The sequence below is a fragment of the Cervus canadensis genome, chromosome 8 (assembly GCF_019320065.1).
Source record: "Cervus canadensis isolate Bull #8, Minnesota chromosome 8, ASM1932006v1, whole genome shotgun sequence".
In the NCBI taxonomy this organism is placed as follows: Eukaryota; Metazoa; Chordata; class Mammalia; order Artiodactyla; family Cervidae; genus Cervus; species Cervus canadensis.
The window spans coordinates 32,695,205-32,715,516 of record NC_057393.1 but is presented as its reverse complement, the minus strand read 5'-3'; the positions used below and the strand labels follow the sequence as shown (position 1 = coordinate 32,715,516).

The following is a 20,312-nucleotide window of genomic DNA, read 5'->3' as shown; positions in this document are numbered from 1 at the left end:
GGCCCTTGGCTTGGAGCCTACAGAGCTGGGGAGTCCGTGAGCCAGGCAGAAGTCCAGCCAGTCAGAGGGAGACCCCTTCAACTCTGCTGTTGCTTTCTGTCCCCAACCACACCCTCCCCAGGACTGTTTCCCACCACCCAGAGAGCAGGAGGCCCAGGGAGGGCTGCCACAGCTGGGCGATACCTACTCCCTGCCCGGCTCCCCACAACTTTCCTGCCCATCCTGACCACAGGCCTGCCCCCTCCCAGGGTTCATTCCAAAATCAACAGTCCCAGATTTATCCCATAGGAGTGACCTCCAGCAGGTATTCACCTGATCTCATCTCACCTCACCTCCATCAACCAGGCCAGTCTTTGATTTTCATTTCTACACCTACGGCCTAGCCTTGCAGGAAGTTTATTTTTCAATTATCCACTCACAGTCCTAATCACAAATGTTCCACAATACAGGCTGCCTTTCAGACATAAAAGGCCAGAGTTAAAGCAGTAATGGAACCACAGGCATGGTCTACCCTGGGAAGAGGGCGCTGGGAGGCTGCGTGTGACATTGAGCAGGCCACTTTTCCCTTTGGTGGGATTTGTTTCAGCCATACAATGAGACAGCTGAACTAGCTCAGGGATTCTGGAGGCAGAGCCACAGACCACGTGTTAGAAGTCTCTAAGGAGAGGGTTGATATGCACATTCCCAGGCCCTGCCCACATTTATGGAATCAGAATCTCTAGGGACAGGGTCCAGGAATATGCGTGTTAAGTTCATATCCTGCCCAGCCCCACAGGTGACTCACTCACTGAAGTCTGGAGAGCAGTGGAGGTGATGTCTCCAGGTCCCTCTGGCTCCCATGTTGCTTTCACTCCAGTTTCTATTAGAGAAGCATAGGGCATCTACCTAGGACCTACCGTTTGTCCATCCCAATAACCTGACACTGAGGAAGGACCTCTCTAATGTTCCACGAGATGGTCACCTAGAGGGGAGCAGAGACTTCCAGAAGAGTCTTCAGACCATTGGAAGAGCCTTCAGACCATTGGAATTCCTCTCAGGGAACAGGCTGAGGTGGGGTGGAGGGGCCAGAGGCGGGGAGGGTAACAGGGAAATCCTACCCAGAGACACATTTAGTTCACGTCAAGTTTCCAGCGGAGGGATTTACCAGGTTTAAAGCAGTTTTCTGTGAATCTTTGTCAAGGGAGTGTATGTACAAACAAACAGGGAGGGTTTTTTTTTTTAGTGAAAAGTTAATCGGCTTAAAGTGTGCAACTAAATAAGCAAAGCTTACATGAAAGTGACCCACAGAGAAAGGACCTGATGGAAAGAAAGTTCTAGGAAATACAATATGGCCTCTATGTTCTTTTGTAGTTCCATGCCATAAATATTCATGGGGTGGTGTTAATGGGGTCCGCAGCTCTATGCAACCACAATAGTTTTTTTGTTTATTCTCAGGACCATGAACTTTGAAACCATGAACCTAAATTTCAGGACTCTGCATTCAGGCATGTTTGCAGAGCAGGAGGGGAGAGGTTCAGGCTGGCAGAGGACAGAGGAGAGGAAACGGGAGGACCTGTGAATCATACCTCTTGGATCTTTTGGTTGAGATTAAAGAGGAGAATCTGTTTAGTATGGGAGGCCTCTTGTCTCCAGGGTCTCCAGCTGCTCCAGCCTGGGGAAATGGCCTTCACAGGCATGGAAGGCTTAGTTACTCAAGCATATGGCAGAGATGGGTGAGGAAAAGAAAATAGTTTAATTGGATCAAACAGATTTGTTGCAGGTTCTACATGAACACACACACACACAAACTAGTTTGAATCATGGCATTTCTAAGATGGAGAGAGTTTAAAAGTCACCCAAGCAATGTCCTTGTTTTCCATATGAGGAAACTAAGATCCAGGGAGGTTAATTGACTTGCTTAAAATATCACATCTAGAAGCCACATCTGCTGACTATCAACCAGTGATGGCAAATGTGAGACAAACATGCACCCCTCTTAGCCCCTCTGTCCCAGGGCAATTATCCTTAGCTAATCACAACCCTACTGCCCTGGACAGGAGGACACAGCCTTCATATCCATCTCAACACAGTCTACAGAGAGCTAGCACAAATGGATGGAGATGCCAGGTGAATTGGGACCTATTTGCCATCTATGCCCTAAATCATGCTGGTAACATCTATAACCCATTGGCCGTTTGTTCCAGCTAAGAGTTTTCTATTCGAAGCCACTTACAGTCTGAACTCAGGGGTCTGAGTGTGCACACCAGAAAAGCAGCAGGACCTGAGAATCCATAGGACTTCCTGTGTTAAAGGTCAATCATGAAAAAATGCTTAGCATCACTCATTATCAGAGAAATGCACATCAAAAATCACAATAAGGTATCCCTTCACACTTGTCAGAATGGCTATCATCAAAAAATCTACAAATAAGAAATGTTCAAGAAATGGGAACCCTTGACCATTGTTGAGAACATAAATTGGTGCAGCCACTATGGAAAACAGTATGCAGGTTCCTTATAAAAACAAAAACAGAATATCATGCATCCACACATGCTAAGTTGCTTCAGTTGTGTCCAACTCTGTGTGACACTATGGCTCATAGCCCGCCAAGCTCCTTTGCCCATGGGATTCTCTAGGCAAGAATACTAGAGTGAGTTGCCATGCCCTCCTCCAGGGGTCTTCCTGACCCAGGGATCAAACCTACGTCTCTTAGGTCTCCGGCATTGGCAGGTGGGTTCTTTACCACTAGCACAACCTGGGAAGCCCAGAACTACCATATGATCCAACAATTCCACTTCTGAGTGGAAATGAAAACACTAATTCAAAGAGGTGCATGCACCACAATGTCTGTAACAGTGCTGTGGCCAAGATATGGGAGCAACCCAAGTGCCTATCAACAGATGAGTGGATTAAGAAGATATTTCATTTTATACATATACAATAGAATAGTACTCAACCATAAAAACGAATGAAATACTGCCATTTGCAGCAATGTAGGTAGACCTAGAGATATTATGCTTAGTGAAATAGGTCAAAGACAGATACTATATGGTATAACTTATATTTGGAAGCTAAAAAATAGTAGAAATGAATGTATTACAAAACAGAAATAGACTCACAGACAGAGAAAACAAACTTGTGGTTACATACAAGATTGTTACAAAACAAACAGGGGAGAGGGAAGGACAAATTAGGGGTATAGGAATAACAGACACAAACTACTGTATATAAAATAGGCAACAAGAATATACTGTATAGGACATGGAACTTTACCTATTATCTTGTAATAACCTATTATGAATATAATGTACAAAAAACTGAATCATTGTCCCGTAAACCTGAAACCAACACAATACTGTAAATCAACTATACTTAACAAAAATCTTTTTAAGGTCAATCAGGACCTAGGAGAGCACCACAAACAGATGGGTACCACAGAGCAACTCAGCTCCGAAAGCTGATCCCATCTCAAGAGAACACCCAGTTTTGCTTTCTACCTTGGTTGGCATCATCCTACTTTCCAGAGGAGCCAAGAGGCTACCTTGCTCAAGACAGACATTACCTTCTGTCTTGCCTCTTCATCTATATTACAGTAAGTTTGCACCAATGTACTTCAGATCCATGTTCCAAGCAGGACTCACTTGGCTTAAGAAATACCTGCTCAGCTAATTCTCCAGAGAAAAAGATTCTCTACCAGTCTGGCAGGAGCAGATAGGCCATATCTGCAAGGCCAGTTTGGAGAAGGAAATGGCAACCCACCCAACCTACTCTTTCCTGGCAAATCCCATGGATGGAGGAGCCTTGCAGGCTTCAGTCCATGGGGTCGCTAAGAGTCGGACACGACTGAGCGACTTCACTTTCACTTTTCATTTTCATGCATTGGAGAAGGAAATGGCAACCCACTCCAATGTTCTTGCCTGAGAATCCCAGGGACTGGGGAGCCTGGTGGGCTGCTGTCTATGGGGTCGCACAGTCGAACACGACTGAAGCGACTTAGCAGCAGCAGCAGCAGCAAGGCTAGTTAAGTTTTACAGCTCCAAATCTATTTCATCTCACATGTCTCTGCACGTGCGCGTGAGTGCTGTCACTTCAGCTGTGTCTGGCTCTTTGCAACGCTATAGACTATAGTGTAGCAGGCTCCTCTGTCCATGGGATTCTCCAGGCAAGAATACTGGAGTGGGTTGCCACTTTCTCCTCCAGGGGACCTTCCCAATACAGGGATCGAACCCCAGTCACTTAGGTCTCCTGCACTGGCAGGTGGGTTCTTTACCACTAGCACCACCTGAGAAGCCCCTCACATGCCCACAGGTGACTTCTTGGACCCAGGGAAAAAGGAGCCGTGATCAATTAGTCATGTCTGCCACTGGCCTAGAAGAAGGAGTGTCATCGGAGGCGCCACACCCAGCCATTTACAAATGTATATTGTAAAGATACTAAAGACAGTTCCATCCACAGAAAAGAATACTTGCAGCAAGGTCTGAGCTATGACTCAAGCTATCCTTTTTATACTTACTTTCCACCCTCTCTGCCCTGCTCTGTGCCCAGGAAGGCAGAACCTATGGACTGTTTCCTCTACACCTCCCTGCTCTCTGGCTTCTGGTTGCATTCAATCAGGAGGACACCCTGGCTGATCAGAGTGAAGAGGGGAGAGAGCTGTAGGCATTTCTTCCCTGCTTTCTCCCTACTTTGGTGCCAGATTCAAACTACTATATATAAAATAGATAGGCAAGGAGGATACACTGTATAGCATAAGGAATTATATCCACTGTCTTATAGCTACCTATACTGGAATATAACCTGCAAAAAAAAAAAAAAAACAACCCTGAATCATTATGCTGTATATGTGAAATTAACACAATATTGGAAATCAACTATACTTCAAGTGACTCAGCCACCTACCCTCCTTCACAGGAGCCGGAGCTCCTGTAACAGCTCACTTCCCGTTTCTTCAGCCCCAGGGGAGACTTGGTAGTCTCTGGCTGCCTCGTGCTCTTCTCTGTTCCCTAACCCTGCCTCTGACAGTAGCCCCTTCATGAAAATCTCTTCATTTGAAACATCTGGGGTAAAGTCTGTTTCCTGCTGCCATCTTATATCCTGTTCTAAGAAAATCCTCCTATTATTTCCATAGCTAAATACGAAGATGGCATTCTGACTGGTAAGGTGAATGGCTACTTTGGCCTAAATGACACTTCTCACTGCTAAATTCCAGCAGCAAAGAACTTACTGCTGTCTCACACCTGCTGTGTTCCATAGCCTAAGCTCACATGGCCTCCAATAAGTCATGGAGAAAAGGGTACAGTTTATTGGCTCAGACGGTAAAGTGTCTGCCTACAGTGCGGGAGACCCGGGTTCAATCCCTGGGTTGGGAAGATCTCCTGGAGAAGAAATGGTAACCCACTCCAGTATTCTTGCCTGGAAAATCCCATGGACGGAGGAACCTGGTAGGCTATAGTCCATGCGGTCGCAAAGAGTCAGACACCACTGAATGACTTCACTTTCACTTAGGTTCTAAAAGCCAGAGGGTTCCTGGACTCTAATTTTGCATCTTATGTGCCTGATTCCAGGGCCAGGCATATCTCATAAGCCCTGATATCTCCACTGTGGAATGATCTCTTGTCGAGCATTAAGTTACCAGTGCAATTAAGCAGGACTCATTCTGAAGACAAAGGCCCCCTGGAGAACCTAAGCAGTGCAGAGAGTGGAAAGATACACTAGGTGGAAAGTAAAGGAGACCTGGGGTCCACGTCCAGGCATGCCAGGAGCTATCCATGTGACCTTGGACACATAACTGCCCTTCTAGGCCTTAAGGGTTCTCATAAAACAGAATAAATAATTTCAATGGTAATTTCCAACTCAAACATTCTAAAAGATTTTACTCTAAGATCTCACCTTGTGTGTCTAGTTAATGTTCACTAGTGGTCATAAGCATATCATGATTTTGCCTAAATTTTCTTCATAAAGGTATAACAAGTGTGGACTCTTGTAGCAGAGGCTGTTTATCATCCACCAGTTTTCTCCCTTCTCCCCTAAATAACACAACCTTTGATGCTCAGTTCCAGGCCTTCCAGAAGAAATATTTCCCAGAATCGCATATAGCTATCTGTGGTCATGTGACTAACTTTCAACCAATGAGACGAAAACAGATGGCATCTCCTGGGAACCTTCTGTCGCATTCTTTGTCCTTTTTCTTTTCCATGACTTCCAACTCCAGACTGTGTTTGTGATGGTTTGAGCTTGGGCTACTGTCATGGACCATGAAGACAAGGGTGTCAGCCTAGGGAGAGTGGAGGAGCAGGCTGGAAGCAGATTGGACCCTGGGGGACTTGCTGGAGCAGAACTGCCATACTGGTCATAGATCACAGAACTCCCGGCTTTGAAGTGAGAAAGCAACTTCTGGCTTGTTTAGGGCAGTGGTCTGGCTATCAATACATTGCTTATCAGCTCTAAATCCACCCTTGTTTGTCATGTTTTGTGCCTTGTGGTACTAGATCCGAACCCTGAAAACGTTTTGTCAGTAGAGGGCACAAGAGGGACACAGAAGGGGACTTCCTCCTTCTGGGGGTCTCATCTTTCTTGCTCCTGCAGAGTGGTCACCAGCAGTGCTCGGGAGACCCACGGGCACCCAACCTTCAGAGTTTTGACCAAACTCCAAAGGGCAATTCCCCACTTGTCAGCCTTTTCCTGCAGCATCTCAACACACTTCTCCAACTGTCAGGGGGCCACAGCCACATCCTCTCCTATTAAGTCACAGCCTGGGAGGGTTGCGGGGGCGGAGGGACCTCTTTCAAATATATTCCTTCCCTAATAATTGCTCCCTATATCTACCATCCCTGTTTTCTTTAAAGTTCTCTCTGCCTCTTTTAGTAGTCATCCCCTTTTGCTAGTTAATAATCCTTATATTAAATTTTTGAATTACTTCTGAAATTACTGATGTGGTTTCAGTCTCCCAACTGGACCCTGATGGCCACAGCCAATTAACATGGGTTCATTACTAGCAGTTCCACCTAATCTTAACTGACTGAGCCATGCAATCATCGCCATGGAGCAAGTGAGTGATAAGGTATGGGATAATCTTTCAGCTTTTCAAAAATCTCTCCAAAAATTATTTGTGACAAACATGACAGATAAAAGGTTGAAGTCTTAATCTTTCATGGTTCCTGCAAAATGTTTTAAAAATGACCATCTAATTAGAAAAATGAGCATAAACAGAAAGAAAAAAGAAAGTCCATAAATAAGGAGGGAAAAAGTCCATAAATAGGAAATGCACACAGCAAAATAAATACAAATAACCAAAATATATATTCAAAGTCTCAAAATTATTTGAAAAAGAAATACAATTATAACATAAAGGCAAATTGAAAAAAAGGTAAATTATTTTTCTCTTTTCAAACCTACAAAGACTTTAAAAACTAGAATACAAAAATGTTAATGTTAATCTTAATGAGAGTACAAAGAGTAAAATAGATATTTATATATATAATTTGAAGGGTAATTTGAAAATGAGAATCAGAAGCCCTAAGATCTATACTTCTGACCCAGCAATTCAATGGATAGAATTTTTTCTGAGAAAATAATTTAAAACATACACATAAATCAGGCAATAAGGATAACTCCAGCATGATTACTTACAAAAGCAAAAGAAAAGACTGGGGAAAAAAATCTGTATGTCCAACAACAGGGGATTGATTAAATTAAATATGGCGCATCTATACCAAACAACTGAAAATAGATGCTATACAAGTACATTTATTACCTAAGCATTTTTATTGTCATGGGAAGAGGTTCGTGGTACTAAGTGAAAGTGAAATACAAGCAATATATTCAAAACAATATAGGTAGCATGCATGGAAAAACTTTGGGAGACTATATAACAAATATTAACAACAGTGACTCCTAGGCAATGGAATTGCCGGAAGTTTTTACTCTTGCTGGCTCTCTCTATATTTTCTAAATGTTCTCCAGTGGATGTGTATTTGCTGCATAATTAAGAAAACTGTTTTATGCTAAAGAAATATAATTTCCCTTTCCTGCCCATCTCAAGGGCACCCCAAAACTTGCTGAGCATCTCCGGATGAACTCATTTATGTTTCACTAGTCTTTGAGGCAGAACTCAGCCTGGGACCTGTCCTACACACAGAGCCATGATCTTTCCTCCATCTTCCCTTCCTTTCCAATCCTGAGGCCCAAGTCTGGACTCCATGCTCCCAAGCCTAGAACTCCTGGTGGTCCTCCTATTTCCTGCTTCTACAGATCCTAAATATCACTTGCCTTACAACAGTTATCTGCTCAAAACACATCAATAGCTCCCCCTTGCTTAAGGGGCATGCTTTAAATGTCTCAGCTTGACATTCACTGTTTCAAACCTCTTTCAACCTTGTCACTAGTATTCAGCAGAGTAAGCCAGGTAATGCCACAGCTCCAGACAACTTCAAAGCATTCCTGCTGCCTTGTCTTGACTCATAATATTTATTTTACCTGAAATGCTTTCCCCTGAATCCCTTTTTTTTTAAGTCCCATCCATCCTTTCAGGCCAAACTCAGGGCTCATCACCTCCCTTATCAGGAAGCCTTCCTTGATTGTCTTACAGTAACTGCTACCTTTTCCAAATCTCTATGGTATCTCATTTGTTCAGTTTTTCATTTGGCAATTACTGGTTGAGCACTCATCATGTGCCAAGCACTGCACTGGTGAGTGGGAAACCAAACGAGTCTAATTTTCTGCCCCTTGAAGTTCATTGTCTGATATGGAGACAGACATTGAGCAGATAAAGTCACTCCAATGACCATACCTAGTCACTGATTGTCAAACCTGTGGAACAAGGGAAAAAAGGTGATGAGAGATTTAAGAGAAGGGACCTGATTGAGATCAGGCCTGGGAAGGCCCTAGGGGAAAAGGACACATTTACTGAGGGTCCTAAACAGACTGGGAGGCCAGGAGGCAGCAGGGAGATGGGTGCAGGTACCATCACAGTAGCCCACGTGGGAGGTGGTGGGGTTCAGACCAAACAGGGGCAGTAAAGAGGGAGAGAAGTGGATGGGCTGACATTTGGAAACAGAATTGGCAGGACTTGGGTTGGACTGCCTGAGAGAAGGAGGGAGAGACCTGTACCCAGGATGGTGCCCAGTTCCTGGTTGAAGCACCTGCCATCACCACCAGGTGCCACTTGGATCTGCCACCATGGGGCCCAGACCCCAGCAAGCCATGAGTGAGCCCGGGGGAGAGGATGGTGAACCAGTGCCGGCTCAGCCGGAAGGAGAACTGACCCAGGCATTCGATAATAAAGTCAGGGAGGAAGGTAGCCTGCTCCTGTGGGAAACTGGCTCAGGCAGGCCTCATATCGACTCAAGGCCAGTAACCCAGGTGGGAGGAAGGAGAGGAGGCTCAGTGCAAATTGCAGGATGAGCCACGAGATAAGTGGCCCAGCTGGCGGAGCGGGCAAAGACTGAGCGGGCTGAACATCAACACTCAAGTGCCCATCCAGGCGAGCTTGAGAATATTTATTGGTAATTGACAGAAGTGGTTAGAGGGTGGCGTGATCACAGATAGGTCTGTAACCAATCAGCAGGAAAGCTCAGTTCCTGTTGCTATGTTTGCATCCAGGCAGAACTGTATTATGAGCGGGCTAAGAGGATACCACGAGAAACCTGCTTCTATGCATTTGGTTTATCTGTTATCCACTCCCTGCTTCATGGATGAGAGCAAGTGAGCTGTGGAGCAATAAATTATCACTTGCTGCACACTCTGGATCCCAAGAGAACTCTCTGCAGAGGGAGAGATAAGCCTGCACAGGCCACAGAGAGATTATCACTTATAGGGAAATTCTTAAATGGGGAACAATAACAGGTGTAATCATAATAGCAAGGAGAAGAGCTAACAATTAATGACCACTTGCTAAACACTTTTTGTTCACTACCTCATTCAATCTGCAAACAAATCTAGTTGATGGGTTTTCATATCATTTTCCCAATAAGGAAACTGAAGCTCAGAGAGGTTAAGAAACTTAGTCAAAGCCACACAAGCAATGAAGACATAGGCAGGCTTTAGGCCACGGGCTGCCTGATGCCAAAAGTAGTCTCTTATACAGGATATTTCATTGCTCTGCTCTGCCACCCAGGCTGCCACTCAACCAGAGCCTCTTTGGGAATCATGGGCCATCGAAGTCCTCTCCTTCTGGGGAGGGGAGAGTGGCTGGACCCATTGTCCTCAACTGACCTGACACCCAGGCACTTATCTGGGACTGGTAGGAAAGGGATGGGGCAACAGAGAGGATAAAAGATGCATTTCAACACCCTGTGTTATTCATTTATTCTTCCCTCTGCTTTGGGACTAAGAACACTTTGAAGGTCAGAACTGTCTCATCCTTGCTAGTCATGTTGGATTGCTAGCCAAGGACAGAGAAGAGGGTAGGGAGAAGGTGGAGGGTTATGGTGCTCTGGGGAACAAGTGGAAAATATGACCATCAGAATGAACAGTGAGAGATGCTTGTTGATTGGGGGTTGGGGAGCCAGGAGAAGGGAAGCTGTTCCAGGGTTGGCGAGACCATGGGTTTCAAAGGGAGAACAGGTGTTTGAGGTGTCTGTCTCACAGATTACAAGTTCAGTGTCCTGTGTGGGTCCTAGTCCAGCCTCCCCTGGGCAGTCACCTATCATGCAATACCCACAGGATCATAAGATCTCGAAACACCTCTCGTGAGTGCCTGGATCATCTCCTGGCTATTTGAAAGACCAGTGGAGAGAATGGAAGGGAAAGAGCTTTATAAACAATGCTAAGGCAATGCTGTAACCACTGTGGGGGGTAATGCCATTATTCTTCCTCTTGAAGAACATAGTGAGGAGTGAGAAGGCAAAGGTTTGGAGACCAATGGAGTTACAGCCTCTATTTAGATTGCTTGACCACGTGTGCCAGAAGGATGTGCACTGCCATCGAATGCAATGTGGGCCCAAATCCTGCTTGCATCTTGGCTATTTGGACCCTGGAGGAGTGCTTTTCGAAAGAGGAGTGGCTGGGAGGAACCACAGACTGAACGGAAGCTCAGATTTAACACCAATCACACATCTCCAGTCAAGGGCTGGCTTCTAGAGTGAGACCTGGACATCTGTTTGGCTTGCAGCACAAGGAACTACCCCCCAACCCAGCCAAACATCAACGAAGCCAATGAGAGCCATGGAAGGTTTGTTTTTAGGGCAAGGTCTGGATACAGAAGAACTGCTGCCATCAGCATCACTAGGAAACATAAAACTCCAAAATCATCATCTGCTCCAGTCGTTTCCTGCTCTTTGAAACCTTGTTGGATTTCTATGGAATGATAATACTAAAAACAATAATATTTATTGAATATTAAACATTCAGTTTACCATGTTCCAAGTACTATTCTAAGTGCTTTGTCTATATTAACTCATCTAACCCTTATAATCACTCTCTGTGGTAGATATTAGTAACCACACTTTATGGGTGAAGAAATGGAGATCCAGAAAGCTTAAGCGGCTCGCTTAAGGTCCCACAGTCATTTAGTGTGAGAGCTGGGATCTGAACCCGGGCAATTTGTCTCCAGAGTCGGCTCACTCCTCAGAGCTCTCAGAGGAATAGCAAGTGATGCTGTTCATGTAATTCAATTTAATGCGCGTGACAGGTATTTAGGAGGCCACAAAATGATAGCAATATTTCACAAATATTGAGTGCTTCTATTTGCTAAGCACAGTATCAAGTGCCTTTCATTCAACAACTGCCTGTGAAATAGGAGTTTCTATTAACTGCATTATGTAGAAGAGGAAACCGAGGCTTTACAGCTGCAAGACTCGCTCAAGCTCTCACGGCTAGTAAGCGACAAAGCTGAGAAGGGAAATACAAGTCAGCCTGACTCCGAAGCTTGGGTACCAAACCAACAGGCTAGGTGGTCAAACATCAGGCGAGGAGCCAGGTGCTCAAACAACCACAGCCCGGGCCGGGGAGAACCCTGAGAGTGGCAGGAGAAGCAGTGGAAAGGGGAGGTCCAGGTCCGACGGGAGGCGCTGCCGGGTGGGAGGGCTGCTGCCCGTCTGCACTTGGCTTGCACCGGGAGCATCTTCCCGCTGAGGAGGCCACACCCAGGAGCTCCCGGGACATGGCTGAGGCCTGATTGGCACTTAGCTCCGTAGGTGTGCCAGGCACCCTGCAGACAGAAGGCTGTTGTGATGGCTCCTCTCCTCTCTCTGTGCTGGACAGAGGAATAAAGGACACTCCCCACACACATGCCACGCCCAGGAGAGGGTGCAAGATGCTGACTGCAGCATCACCGGGCAGGAAACAAATGGAAACACGGGTCCCACTGACGTCAGAGTTGGGGACCCTCTTGGAGTTTTCTGCCTCCACTGTTGAGCTCCACCTACAGAGCCAGCATCATAAGTCAAAGGAGCACCAACATCGGGTAGAAGGTCTCGGCCTGAGGGTGTGTTTCCAGATGCAAAATGGAAACTATTCCAGCTGTTCGTCTGCTCTGGGGCCTGGACTGGAGGTCAGTGGGGTGGTGTTCTTGCTATCTTTCAGCTCTCGGAACACCATCACCCAAAAGGGGCTGATGCCTTCCCCTTCTGACCTCCCCTCCCCCAGATGCTGCCCCCTAGCCTGAGTCATGGCCCTGACTGGGACCTCTTGGCTCTGTGGGGCACCTGAAGGCCACCTGTTCTCTACATGCTCGGTTAGCTGAATCCTCAGCATGGGCAGCTATGTCTCTCTGCAGAAGCCAAGACAGTGTGTTTCCTTCCCTAGTTCTGCCTTGGCCCATCCTTAACTTTTTCCTAAAATTCACCTTTCACTTACTTTTGAGATGCTGTTTGCCAATAATTATCAGAATTGAACTTAAGAATCTCTAAATAACTCTAATACATGAAATCACTTGTTCACGTGTCACAAAAATTCAAATTTCTCTGGAGTGTTTCACCACAAGTTCAGTAAGTACTTGGGAGCACCTGCTCTGTGCTCTAGGGACGTACATATCCATCACTGACCTCTTGCCTTGTCCAGAAACAGCGCTGAGCACAAGGCAAACATTGTATCACTAAATCCTTGGCAACCCTGAGAAGTGAATATCTGGAGTCTTCTCAAGGGAGGAAACTGAGGCTCAGAGAGGTTAAGTAACTTTCTAAAGGTCACAAACCCTTGCACTGGCAGCAGATTTTGGACCCCAGTCCATCAACTGTCAAAGCCCAGGCTCTTAACTACCTCATGCCCTGCCCTGGGGCACTTCGAGGGTAAAAAATTGGAAACCAGGGTGGACTAAATGCAGCTCCTGCCTGGAGAAGAGGGAAAGATCAACATTTCATTTCCATGCAGCTCTGGAATAATTTGACTCCATCAAACCAGCACCTGCCTGAATCAGCAAGGACACCGAGACAACAGGGATAAAAACAAAGTTGTAAAACTGCCAGCTGCCCTCACCTGGGTGTGGCCCCCCAGGGAAAGACTAGGTGCCAGGGAGATGGTGGCTCCCGCACTAGGGACAGGCTATGCCAGGGAGACAGGCTTCTAGGAGGCACCACAGGAGCCTCACATCTGTGCTTAAGAATCTGGGGTGCCTGCCCCTGCCGTGAAGGAAGGAAACCTTGGGAGTGCTGCCCAAGACTCCACGTCCCCACTCTCTACCTAGAGCTCTCCCAGGAGGGGCTGCTGCCTACCTGGCTGGCTCTGCTTCCCTTTCCAAGCTGACAGCAAGCTTGGAGGGTCCTTCGGCCACAGACCCCATCCATACAGGGCCAGGCAGAATCATCCTTCCCTCAATCAGAGAATACTGACAAGTACCCGCGATGTGCTGCGGGGCACTGGGCTTACAGCAGTGACCGAGGCGGACAACCGTCACTGGCCTCACACAGTCTGACACTCCAGTCTCATGTCATAACATGAGGGCTTGCAGATAGGAGCTGCCCCGGAGAGGGCCATTTTAAAGAGGGCTCTTGGTGACCCCCAAAATGAGGAACTGATTGTAAGGTCACGGTCTCTGGGAAAGAATGACAAGATGGAGTGGGGCCCCAAATTCCAGCAGAAGTTAGGTCTCAAAGTGTGAGTAAGGCCTGCAAACTTGCTCCTGGGAAATGAACTAGTTCCCAGGCCAGCCTCCTCACCCCAGCTCTGCTGCTGTTAGCCATGAGGGACTGCTGACTGTATTCATTCATGGAGGAATATATATGTTTATCATATGTGAAGGCCTGGCATTTATTAAGCCACCAACTGAAAAGTAAAGCTGGCTGTCAACTTCACTTTTATAAACCCAAAAGGCTATGTAGCACTTGACAGTTTACAAGGTATCTGTATATTGTTTCAGCCTTAGGTAGACACTGCTGGTGACCTGAGTCCCAGATCCTCAGTTCCATGCATCCGCTGCATGGCTTCCCACTTTTCTACTTGAGAACATTTTCTGAATCTAGAGCCCATGGCAACCACACACAGGGGCAGGGAAGTTCATGCCTCAAGGAGTGTCACATTCTCCCAAACTGGTGGCAACAACACGCCCCATTCCACATGCTCTTTTTTTTTTTTTTTAGGTGTTTTACATATTTATTTGTTTATTTCGGCTGTGTTGGGTTCTTCTCTGCAGTGCACCAACTTCTCTAGTTGCTACATGCAGGCTCTAGAGCACACCTGGGCTCAGTATTTGTGGAGTATGTGCTTAATTGCAGTATGTGGGATCGTGGTTCACCAATCAGGGATTGAACTCAGGCCCCCTGCATTGGGAGCATGGAGTCTTAGCCACTGGACCACCAGGGAAGTCACTCCACATGCTTTTAACAGTGTGACTTTAACACTCCTCCCTTGGATAGGTGGGCTATGTTCATGTCCCTTGAATCTGGGAGAGCTTGTAACCATGGCAGAAGAGATGTTACGTAGCTCCCGAGGCAAGGTCATGAGGAAATACAGCTGCCATCTGGTTTCCTTGGGATGCATGCACCTAGAATCCAGTTGCCATGCTGTGAGGAAGCCTAACCAGCCCACATGGACAGACCACACAGAGAGGCCACCTGTAGGTTCTGGCCAACAGTTCAACTGAGGCCCTGGGCAATAGCCAGCCTCAGCTGCCAGATGTGAGAGAACCAGTGAGCCTCCAATGATGCCAGCTCCCAGCTGTCAAGTCACCCTCAGCCTGCACGCCTACCCAGCAGAGGCTCAGACACTGTGGAGCAGAGGCAGATCATTTCTGCTGTGCCCTTTCCAAAGTCCTTATCCACAGACTCACCTACACAGTAAAATGGCAGTTGTTCAATACTACAGAGTTCGGGTGGTTTTTAACACAGGGATAGAAGCTGGAAAAGGGAGCAAACAACGAAGAACAGCAGCTTTTGTATAAATGTTCCAGCCTCCTGTTTCCTGGGCAGATAATTCTGGGAGGCCTTATGGAAGGGCTAGGTGGGAACACGACCCTATTAACTTAAGGCAGTTACCTGGATTCCTCTCCCTTCATTGGATTTCCTCTTTCCTGGTCATACTTGCCCCTGCTCCCTCTCCTTGCTGCTTGGGGTCACTTCCTAAACAATCTATCTACAGACAAGTCCTGTCTAAGACCCTGCCCTCTCAAAAATACAGCTACAACTAGCCTTATGTCTGCCCTAGAAGCAGTTTCGTCCCCATTCCCATTTTGCAGATGAGAAAACTGAGGCACAGAGAGGTGACGGACTTGCTCCAGGCCGTACGAAGAGTAAGAGGCAGGGTCAGGATAAGGATCCAGGCCTCTCACTCTGGATGCAGCTAAGGAATTACGAGTGAGGGCAAGCAGGCTGGAGAAGCTCTCAGAAATTTTGCAAAAGTTGTTCTCAGAGACATGGTGGTTGAAAGGATGTCTTGCAATTTACTCAGTTGAACTCCTGACCTCATTTACAGTGTCAGATGAAAAGCAAACAGCAGACCCATGGGCCACCAGACAGAGACCACACCCAGGAAGCCCCATGCATCTTACCAGCCCCAGGTCAGGAGCACTTCTCAGGTCCAGTCTCATTTCAAGATCATATGATTCAAAAGCATTCCTTTTTATAGCATTAAATAGATTGGTTTTAAAAAATACATTTATTTATTTGTTCAACTGAATCAGGTCTTAGTTGCAGCAGCTGGAATCTTTGTTGCGGCACGTGGGCTTAGGTGTCCTAAGGCATGTGGGATCTTAGTTCCCTGACAAGGGATCGAACCTGAGTTTCCTGCATTGGAAGATGGATTCTTCACCACTGGACCACCAGTGAAGTTCCTCAATTAGATTGTCTATTAGTAAATTTAAGTTTCACAATTCAAAACTTACTCCAAAGATCAGCATGAAGATGTTCTTTCAACAAGTTTCTAGGAAATCTGTTTATCAAGTACTTAACTATAAGTCAGGTACTGTCCTAAGCACACTAACCTATTAGGAATCATCCTTATTCACAAACGAGGAAACTAAGGCACAGAGAAATCAAGTGACTTGCCCAAGGTCACACAGTTTGCAAATGACAGAGTAAACAGTAAAATGAGCAAATGGTAAAAGTGTAAATGACAGAACACTGACCAGTTTGGTCAGCCTCTGAGAGCCTGAGCTGGAAGCAAAGGTCATAGAACCACACAGAAGGAAGGAGCCAGGGGCATAAACTCAAGGGCTCGCGAGGTGTGAAGGGGGCTGCTGTGGACTAAGGGAGCCAGCTCCCTGGACCTGGCAGTCTGCCACCCTAACTAGTCCAACAGTGTCACTCTGTGGATGAGGAACTAAGACTCAGAAAGGAACATGCCAAGGAACACAGCTCCTGAGAGGCTAGGAACAGACCCCAGACTCTTTGTCTGCACTCTACATCCTTCACAGAATGGAGACCCCTGGCTCAAGAAGGGCAAGTGGGAGGTGTTTTAGATTTGAAGACCCAAGGCAGGTGCTAGGCAAGGGGCTCTGGCCAAGAGGAGTCAGGGATTAGCATGTGACTGGGATAGGAGGACAGGCTGCCCTTTAAGGTTTGGTTTGAATATAGAACCAGCAAAGGCAGTGTTCTTCGCAAGCCGAGAGGCACATCCTTTCGCTGAGATGCCAGTCCTTGGTGAACTGCTTATTGTCCTTAGAAGGCTGTCGCCTTGCTCAGGGAATTTCCAGAAGCCTGAACCTATTGATGTCTCCCTTGCCATCGCCCTCTTCTGGACACTCTCAGCATTGGCATGGATGAGGGAGAGGTCAGGGGGTTGGGAGGACACACGATGGCTGTGGAGGATGCGGGAAGCTGGCTGAAACCTACTTTCCTAGCCCTGCCCGCCCATCCCATCCCATCTGGGAAGAGTCGCAGAACATGCATGCCCTGGTTATCTAGCAATTTCTCTAAAATTATTGGAGAAAAATGAGGCCCCAAGCTGCCTTAGTGTTATTCCACAAAGCCAAGACCAGCAGCTGGAGAGCTCCCAGACAAGACCTGTATCTCTTTCACCCAGATTCACAGAGCCCAGATCAGCACTCAGCATCCTAGAGGCTCTCGATACCTTCCCCAGCACACTGACTGCTACCCCAGTCCAGGCCCACACCGCCTCCCACAGGCCCCTGGTTCACATCCAGTAAAATCCAGGATCTGACAGGTGCAGGTGATGGCTGGTGGCTGATCCACTCCATTTAGCCCCCCTCCCAGTTTTGCATCCTGAGTGCCTTTCTTCTCAGGCAAGGCCACCATTCACTGCTCCAGAGGCTCTTCAAGCCTGGTTGGGACCTAGGTCCAGTGAGAAATGGAGAACCTGTCAGGACATGCTACCTGTGGATGTCCTCTCAAATTACCCAGGGATCAACTCTTTGTCCTCCTTCCAACTCAGAAATCCCACAAGGTCCAGCAATGGACTGTTATTCTGGAGAAATCTTCCTTCAGGGTAAGACCAGGCTCTCAAGCCTGGTATGATCGGCACCCTCCACAAGATTCTCAAGTCTTACACTCTCCCAGGTTCTCTGGCCTCCGAGTACCCTGGTCTGCCCCAGATTTCACCGACTTCTGACCTCTCCAACCCAGAGCCTAGACTACACTGGCTGCAGTAACAACAACACAAGCAGTGTCTTCATCATTATTCCATGTGCAGAGAATTTCCCCATAAATTATCTGAGACCTCCGACAATTACTGTCCCCAGTGCAGAAGAGAAAACTCAGCCTACTAGAGGGAGACTGAGACTCTCCAGGGAGTGAGGGGACGGGGCCCACACTGGCCCACAGCACGCCCTCATTCAACAGAAGTAAAGCACCTTGCCCTTCTGCGCGTGGAGGATGCGAGCTTCCTTTGGTCCGCTCGTCTCTGCCGGCCGCCCACAGAACCAGCCGGACCCTGCCCAGAGATAAACACCTCTACCCGTGGCCCCGGGCCAGGAGCTGCTCGGCGGGCTTCAGACCAACCCTCTCTGGGGAGTGTGAGCACCCCTCGGTTCCAGCTGGGAACTGCCCCAGACCCACGGCTTTCTTTGGAACATGCGCTCGGGCTTTGCAGCGGCTGAAGCCGCTATCCTTGGGACACACGAGCCCCTAGCGGGAAACTGGAGCTGCAGCGCCCGGGCCGCGATTAGAGCCAGAAAGACCCGCCCGTCCTGGGGCGCGGCTTCCTGTCCGGATTAGAGCACCTGACGGCTTCCATCTCTGCCCGCCCAGGACGACCCCCAGCCGCGACCACAGAGCAGGCTACGCGGAAGTCTGCAGCAACTCGAGTCCTGCTCATTCTCCATCGGCTACCGCTTTCCTTTTGCCTGCTGTGAAGCTTTTCGCTTTTTAAACTCTCTTCCCAAAATCTTGGGAAACTTTGCGTGAAACTTACAAGTGCCATGAAATCGGAGCTCAGACTCCGTCTGAGCCTGGGAACGCCGCGCCCAGCCCGGTTCCCGCCCCTCTGCTCCAGCTCAGCGCGTCCGGCGGTGGCCCGTGGTGACCACCTGGCTGTCAGGCGACCCGGGGGCCCGCCCCAGCCCCTGGGCGCCCTCTCGGCCTCGGACACTTTGGGAACATTCCCGCGGCCGCCACCCGGTGCGCGCCGCACACCAGGGGCCAGGACGTCCCAGCCGGAGAGGTATTTAAGCAGTCCCTCTGGGGCATTGTTTTCCCGGGGAGTCCGGGGAATCTCAGCGGAGGGGAAGGGTGACCCGCCCCCACAGACTGCCGCGCTGGCTTGCCCACTACCTCGTTTGCATTTCAAAGGCAAACTTCTGCCGGACTTCCCCGGCTGCGGCACCTACCGGCTTTGCACGGGTCATGGTAATGCTCCAGCAGCTGCTCCGCGCTCTCCTCGCCTTCCAGCGCCGAGGAGTCCCAGGTGGCGTCCCCGAGCCCCCCGGCGTCGCGGGGCAGCGGCAGCAGCAGTAGCAAGAGAGGCAGCAGCAATGGCACAAGGGCCCCGAGCGCAGTCACACGGGGCATGGTTGCGAGCGGCCGGCCAAGACCGAGGGAGCTGAGTGCACCGAAAGCAGGACTCTCGGGCGAGGGACCGCGTACAGAGTCGGGTCGGCGGCAACCCGGCACGGCGATTACGCGCGGCTGCCGGGCATGGCTCAGGCGCGGAACCCCCAGAGCGCGGCGTCCCGGTCCGCGTCCGCGCGCCTAGGAAGCCGCTGCTCGGAGCTACTTGCTCGGCGGCCGAGGCTGCGGCGGCTGCGACTGTGGCAGTGGTTGGAGCAGTGGCCGCTCCGCCCCTCTCCACCCGGGCTGGACCGCACAACCCTCGCCAGGGGCCCCGGGCAGCCAATCACTCGGGCGCCCGAGGCGAGGCCCCTCCTCTTCCCGGCACCTCCGCAACTTCGGAGGAAGGGGAGTGAGGTGCAGATGCTGAAGGCAAGGACCCGGAGCCCGCCGAGCTCCCACCGAGCCTAGGGCGCCCTTCTCTGGGTGTTACAGCGCCTCTGGCCCACCCTCCCTTCAACGCTGCTCCTGAAGATCAAGGCTGGACTTCCCGCCTTGCTTTATTCTCAAAATTCACTTTACAACTCCCGGGTGCACACGTGGGTGAAGACAGGAGGTAGTGGCTAGAGCTCTGAGCGCCGGACCAGAAACCCAATGCGAGCGATCCCCATTACCAGCTCGCTATGTGCTTTTGGAGAATCATTTCCCTGTAGGGATGAAGGGAATCTTCTCTTTGGGTCTTTTTTGGCGCAGGAAAAAAGACCCGACGATTACGATCCTCTCAGCTTTCTCCACATTCCCTCGTCCAGCCGTGACCGGCGCTTGCTGCAGTAACCACCTAACCTAACGTATGGCTGGTGATATTGAGTGGTTAGAATATAATGATTTAAAATGACGGATTTCCCCCCTACGTGACCCTATCCTTTAGGAAAACAGTGCAAGACGATTCACACAGGGGAAAAGATTGACAAATGAACAGCTGTACTTACTATTTGTGTTAAATTACAGGCATGTTTTATT

The 20,312-nt window shown here is 48.6% G+C and overlaps 1 protein-coding gene across 2 annotated transcripts in view; it reads right to left on the bottom strand.

Annotated features, from left to right (window-relative positions):
• The window catches only part of TLL2 (tolloid like 2), a 136,383-nt gene extending 116,817 nt beyond the window's left edge, over window positions 1–19,566 (bottom strand). For both annotated transcript variants that reach the window (XM_043475679.1, XM_043475680.1), the window contains exon 1: window positions 19,133–19,566. In XM_043475679.1, coding sequence (XP_043331614.1) covers window positions 19,133–19,313 — 181 coding nt within the window. In that variant the 5' untranslated portion in view covers window positions 19,314–19,566. The remainder of the gene's footprint in view (window positions 1–19,132) is intronic.
• Between the last annotated feature and the right edge of the window lie 746 nt (window positions 19,567–20,312).